The sequence below is a fragment of the Bidens hawaiensis genome, unplaced genomic scaffold, assembly GCF_021521415.1.
Source record: "Bidens hawaiensis isolate Kalapana, Puna unplaced genomic scaffold, B.hawaiensis_p1.1 tig00014219_1, whole genome shotgun sequence".
NCBI lineage: Eukaryota > Viridiplantae > Streptophyta > Magnoliopsida > Asterales > Asteraceae > Bidens > Bidens hawaiensis.
The window spans coordinates 1-6,966 of NW_027492226.1; the positions used below are offsets into that span (position 1 = coordinate 1).

At 31.4% G+C, this 6,966-nt stretch overlaps 1 protein-coding gene across 1 annotated transcript; it reads right to left on the minus strand.

Annotated features, from left to right (window-relative positions):
* Positions 1 to 245: 245 nt before the first annotated feature.
* LOC143546116 (protein TONSOKU-like) lies at positions 246 to 6,666 on the minus strand (the record flags this gene model as incomplete). Its single annotated transcript, XM_077037848.1, has 12 exons — positions 6,391 to 6,666; positions 4,853 to 5,641; positions 4,596 to 4,772; positions 4,401 to 4,492; positions 4,203 to 4,301; positions 3,139 to 3,488; positions 2,423 to 2,466; positions 2,163 to 2,333; positions 822 to 969; positions 626 to 745; positions 455 to 555; positions 246 to 369 (listed from the first exon to the last, which is right to left on the minus strand). Coding segments are annotated over exons 1-12 (2,491 nt in total), but the record flags the coding sequence as incomplete, so codon positions are not given.
* Positions 6,667 to 6,966: the final 300 nt, after the last annotated feature.

The window sequence follows — 6,966 nt, forward strand, 5'->3', positions numbered from 1 at the left end:
TAGCATATTGTGCCTAGAGGTGACAATGTCAACGCCTTTTAGTTTGAAGAAATCACACTTTCCGTCCTTGAACTAAGGAAATAAGAGAAATCATCATTTATGTTCATACGTTGTAACAGTTTATGCCCTTTTCAGAAACAGACGGTAGTTTTTTTCTATTCAGTCATGAGGGCAGTTTTGTAAATAAATGAATCAAAATAAATATTTTATTTAAAATAATATAAATATTATCAAAAATTTATTACCTAATAAATTGTGGGAAAGATTTAGTGCAGCAATTGTCTTGTGCAAATGCAATGAGGTTAGTAACGGTGCTGCGGATATATCTTCCAATTCACAATCAGAGACATCAATCTCATCCTCTGATACCTAGTAATAATAATAAGAAAATGCTATGAAGAAGTAAACCAGTAATTATTTACAAATTCAAATTTCACAATATGTTTATTATTACCTCTAAACTATACAGCTTCTTGAGCAATTTTAAGTTGGGAGATTGAGAAAGATCTTTACAACAATCGACATAAAGCTTTACCAAGCGCTTCGGTACCCAACCTATAATAACATTCATTAAATTGCACATATTTTTTCAGAAATATTTATGATGTAATAACAAAGCACATACGATCAATAGAAACTTCAATCCAGCATTTTCCACTAATATAATCTTTTGGTGTATATAATGAATCCAAGGATTGTAAAACATCTCCTCCACATTTGAAATGTTGAATGATTGGCAAAAGACCTTCAAACATGAAGAATTTATTGAAAACAAATGGCTTCTAATATTAAATAAAAGAAAATATTATTTAAGAGCATACCTCTGGACCTGTTCTCCTTAACAAGTTTCAGAAAGTATAAGCACGCGACTTCGACCTTCATAGGTTCCATGTTTATCTTATCACCAAATTTACACGAGCCCGGTTGTATATGTACAAAGTCATCCTCAACTTTGAATATAAGATGTTTCTGCAGGTAAACAAAAACATTTTTTTTAATTTTAATAAGCACATAGTTTAACAAGTATTCAGCAAATTGATTCTAAAATCTAATCCTAAAGTGAACAAATCAAGAATGCTCAAAAACTTATTTGAGCTCATTTAGTGAACAAGCTTGTTATTTATAAAGATATTAAATATTTAATACATAAAAAAATATATTTTGACATTTAAATTATAAAAAAGTTACTAAATAATATATTATTTATATGCATAATATTATAATAACATAAGATATAAGGAATTATATAGGGAGAGGTTCATTACAGAAGACTAAACTATTGCGAAAACAAAAAGAACAAACTTAAATTGTTGAATTTTTCTATCAATGATTATTATTTAGAAAACTTTTATTTTTTACATACAAATTTTTATCTAAATTGAATTATAATTTTTTGTTATTTTTTTTCACTTCTTGTGAAGGAACAGGTATGTGTAGGTTCTATAAATAAACGAATTTTGTTTATGTATTTTTTAAAATGCTAAAAGAGACAAATAAACATTAAACTTAAAACATATTTGTATTTGAAAACTGAAAAATAAAAAAAGAACTTTTCTTTTTTGTTTTTCTGTTCTCACAATAAAGTGTGTTTTGCGTAGAACTCTCCCTTTTTATCCCCCGTATTATGGGGATTGTTTACATTATTCGTTTTCTAATATTTATCTATTTTTTTGGATTTTAATTTTATTTATTGTAAGAAAGTTAATAATATACTTAGGGTTTTATGATAAAAGGGTTTCACAAATAAATGAGATGTTATAACCCGATTTAAAAGCTATCTGAGTTTGGTGAGATCCATGACCCGCTTATTTTTATTACTATAAAACTGTTTCTTAATTATGTATAATATCTTTTAAAAAAATAGGATATTATTTTTTAGTATATCATTATTTTATAGGATTTTCATATCAAATATTTGGTGAGATTAATTTTAAATTTAATGAGATGTTATAACCCGTTTAAGGGCTATCTGGGTTCGGTGAGACCCATACCCATGAATTTGGGTCAAATGCATGAGAAGCCTCCATTTACAAATAAAGCAATCTGGTGATTGTTTTGAGAGATTGAAGGGAGCAACCAGAGAGCTTTTAAAGGTTTCGTTTATATATATTTAAGATATAATAATTAAGTATTTAACAAATAATAAACTAATATATACTCACACAATATTCGTCTTCACAAGCATCAAAAATGGGACCAGAATGACCATTTTTTAGACAAATATTTTCAGAAACACCACTGGAAGTATTAACGGGTTCATGTGGACTCCTGCCTTTATGGGAACAAGCACTTTCTTCCAGATGTATTGGAGGAGTGCAATCACTATCTGCATCCTGAAAAGTGTCCGCCGAAACTACTTATTATTAACCAACAATATAAGAACGGGTCGGGTCGACTTAAGATAAATCAAAACGTGTGTTACCTGATGTTCATGAATATGAATGTTCAGACTCTGTCTACTCTTAACTGTAATCAAACAAAAGACAGTATTTGTTGACTCAAATTGATATAAATATTAATCAGTAAAGGCCACAATTTCGGCCCATTTTGGGATACATTTATGATGCAACTGTATGCATAAAAACCTTCATAATGGCCTTTATTGTTAGGTGAGATTATTTTTTGTGATGATATTGTTTTTGTATTCATATTTAACATATTGTTTTATTTATGACTAAAAATGAGGATTAAAAACTACCTGTTGATTTAAGGGGGTTAATGAAACTGAAATAAGTTATGTATGACTGAAATAACCGGCATGACCGAACCCAGCCCAAAACAGATGGTTTGATTTATGTTTTAACAAAAACAGAATCTCTAAGGTTTCAGTTTTGCATGTTTCAAAAACCAAAACCGTATCGAAAAAAACCAACTTTTGTTATTGAATTTATGTATTTTTTTAATGTTAAGTAATTTATAAAAACAAATGGTGTAGCCCACACATGTAACAATCAATTCATTAATTTGGGCAAATGGCAAAACCAAAACTGAACGGTGTTCAGAAACCTAAGACCTAAATTTTCGATATTTGGTTCGGTTTGAGCCCAAAGCCAACCCATATGTTAGTTAACCCCCCCCCCCACACACACACACGCAACACATGCCCCTCAGTCCTCATATACATATAATGCAACTCACATTCATTAGAAGCGGAACCATCAACATGTTGCTTATTATCATCATCTTCTTCATCATCAGAAAGAACAAGACGACCTCGTTTCCGGCTAACTGTCTGACTAGGCACGCTTGTGGCTGAAGCTTCTAGAGACTTTGTAGAAGTAGAATGTTTTCTTCCTTTTGATTTGGTAACGAGTGAGGCCAATGGGACGTCGTCAGATGCTGACAAATCATTTTCATGCATTTTGGATACGTAAGATTTTGGTGATGAATCTTCCCCATCTGTATCAGTCTCAGAGCAGCTTTCTCGTTGTTCAAGGTTGTTGGTTGAGTTTAACTGCTTTAACTTATCTATTTTTGACTGCAACCTCCTACAAAATACTCATTTGAAATAAGTTTACAAATCTTAAAGGTATCTCCAACATATATACTAAAAGTTTACACAGATTTGGAGTTAAAAAACCAATTGTTTTGGAATAGGCTTAATCTAAACTACTGTGACATTAAATTTTCTTTGCAATGGTAATTTAAATTAAATTAGATCTGTTAAAAAAGTAATTTAATTAATTAATAAAATCAGTTTATTTGGTTAAAATATTAAAGTTCATTTACAGAATTAAACTAAATTATATTAATAATATCAAACTGAATTAGATTCCACTACATATCTCATATCAAAATATTTAACAACAATAAAAACTTATTCATAACAATTATAATGTATATTAAATATACTAAAAAATCATACACAATGCTAGTTTCATCTTAATGTATATACATGCATATATGATATTGCTTGTTTTTTAAGTTAAACATTCAGCTATAATCTGAAACAACATGAAAAATTGTAATGGTATAAACTAAAAGCAAATTAACCAAAAGGGTTAATTTAGAATGTCAAAAGTTTTAGTGTAATGAAAGAATGAATAGTAAAACCAATTCTGTGTAATTTGCAAACTTACTATTCATTCCACCAAAATAAAATATAATGTTTAGTGTGATCCGAAGAGAGACTTTTGAACTTTTATATGAAAATCTTTTATCAAATAATCAAATTTTGAAAAGTTTGATTAGTGTTACATTACCTAGCCTCTTCATGATTATCAAATCTGATCATGTGACTATAATGCATATTTTCTAGTGCAGACAGTTGAACAGAGTGTAGGTTAGCTTCACGAGCGATTCTGCAACAAAGAAAACAATATCAAAACACTAATTTGAATGTGCATTTTTATTAACATTTTTATCAATGAAAATAATAATAACAAATTAACAATGCTTGCCTGTAGCCTTCACTAAATGCCTCCAAAGCATCTGACCATTTACCAACTGAATCCAGAACATCTCCAAGATTGATCTTTGCTAATGCTTGCCCCTATAATAACCAATTATTCTTAAGTAAAAAAATCCAAAGAGTGTAAAAATAAACGAGAATCAAATTACCAAAAACATAAGTATTAAGTTGCAAGCAAAAATACCTCCATGTTACCAATTGACTTGTACGTCTCCCAGCTTTTCGTGTACCATTTTTTGGCCTTGTTGAAGTTTCGAAGCTTTTGATACGATTCACCAATAACAAGATATGAATCACCTAACCTTTCTCTGTCGCAAAGTTCGTTTGCTATTTTTTTCTTCCTTTTGGCAAACTCACAATGCTATTAGAAAAAATTAAGTTTAATTGCATAAAAATAATATAACTAAAAGTGAAACAATCGAAGTACTTTCGAAACAATACCTTCTTCCATGCAAAAATGATGCTTGATTTCTCAATAAGGAGATCAAGAGATGCATTTTGTTGCAACAAACACTTCCTTTCACCCGAAGTACCTCGAGCCACAACCATATTTCTCACCAATTTGTTAAAGTTCTGCTCTTCTTTCTTCATATCCTCCATCACTTTAGTTGCTTCTTTCACAACTTCTATATTCTCCTTCACATGATTAACCAAAGCATACTCGTCATCCATACGTTTTGCCAAATTCATCGCCTTTTCATAGCAAAGAATCGCATCTTGGTAATTCTGCACCCTATAATGCAACTCACCAAGGTTTATGTACCCTTTTGCCTCTCCTTGAATATGACCAATATTATTACATATCACAATATCTTTCTCAATGTGAACTCTAGCTTTATCCCATTTCCTTAATTCCATGTAAACACTACCAAGATTATTATGAAGTCTAGTGCGCGCGTCATCGTTTTCAACCACTTCTTCTTCATCACATATTTTTAAGCCCTTTAAGAGCATCTTTTTGGCTTCTTCTAAGTTGTCAAGATCCATTTCAACCATTCCTATATTGTTGTGTGCGTCGACGTATTCCTTTAGAAACGTAAGCTTGTTTGATTTTATCAGAGTGTGGGCAAGCTTCATAGCGGAAATGAAATACTTTTTGGCGTTTCTAAGAGAGGTTTGATCGTTTCCGGATTTTAAATACATTTCATGGTATGTTCGACCAAGTTGTGTACTTGCTCGTTGCTGCTCAACCAAGTCATTCGCATCCTTTGCCAGATCTAAATGTCGTTTCTGTCAAAAAAAAATTAACATGAGATGATACATTTGAGAAAACACGTTTTTAGACAGAACAAGTCTTTAAAAGAAATTTAAGTTTGTGTTTGGGATTGCTTGTTTAAGTGAAAAAGGACATTTGTTAAAAGGACTTATTAACTTATGAATTTTTTAAAAGAAGTTTTTAAAAAAAATGTTTGGATTAGCTTATGTGTTGGGGAAAACCAAAATGACTAAAAAGGACCCCCTTTTTTAAAAGGAGTGTAATGGGTTTTAAGGGTTATAGTTATAGGTGTGTAATAGGTAAATCAAACCCCTTTAAGTTAATAAGTTGCAAATTCCTAACTTTTCAAAACCCCTTTATTTTGCCTTCTCCATAAGTTAAAATTCATAAGGCCTTATGGTTTGCCAAACACCTTATCCACCTTCTTAACTTTTCAAAAAGTTTTATAAGTTGATGAAAATAAGGAATCCCAAACACCTAAAGCTCCAAATGCAAACAATCTATTTCATAATCTATATATAACCAGAAGCTGCATAACTATCATCTATGTTACATATAAACCTATTTATCAAGTAAACCTTTAACAATGTATTCATTTCGTATAAACCTCCTAAGAACCACCCTAATTTTGACCAGTTAGACCCTTCCAATTTAACTCGAAGTAACAATAGTTGTTAACAGAAGCTGCCTATACGCTACGTAGCAACAGCGATGAAATATGCACATATAAATTAGAGAGGGTTGATTATTAATATGAGTAAACCTGGTAAATTAGGGCATCTTGGAAATGATGGAGACGAAGGTAAACTTCACCGAGGGACTGGCAGGTGGGGAGCAGATGCTTCTCGGGCAAATGCTTGACGGAGACCTCGTAATCGAGTCGAAACCATTTGAGGGCGTGGACGTATTCGCCTCGGTTCTTGAACATGTCTCCGATGGCGTTCGCCCACCGTGCTTCTTCCTGCCGGTTACCTTCTTCGGACGCCTTCTTGTAGGCTCGCTTAGCTGCTGCAATCAACTGCCCCTCATATCTCTCCATTCCGTCTGGGGGGTTTGGGGGTTAATCTCTTCTTTTATACCTTTTTTTCTTTTTCTCTTTCAGTTTTCCCCGCCAAAAACATAATAATAAAAACAACAAAAATGATGACCTTTTTTCACTGCTATTAACCATCACATAAGTTATAAGTTAAGTTACTAGCTTATTATTTATACATCCATCCATAAAACCTAACTTTCTCAAACATCTTATAACTTATAAGTTATAAGCTATAAGTAGGTAAAATACATAAATCCGACAGACCTAGTACATATTAATAAAATTTTTAATTTAATGTATTAT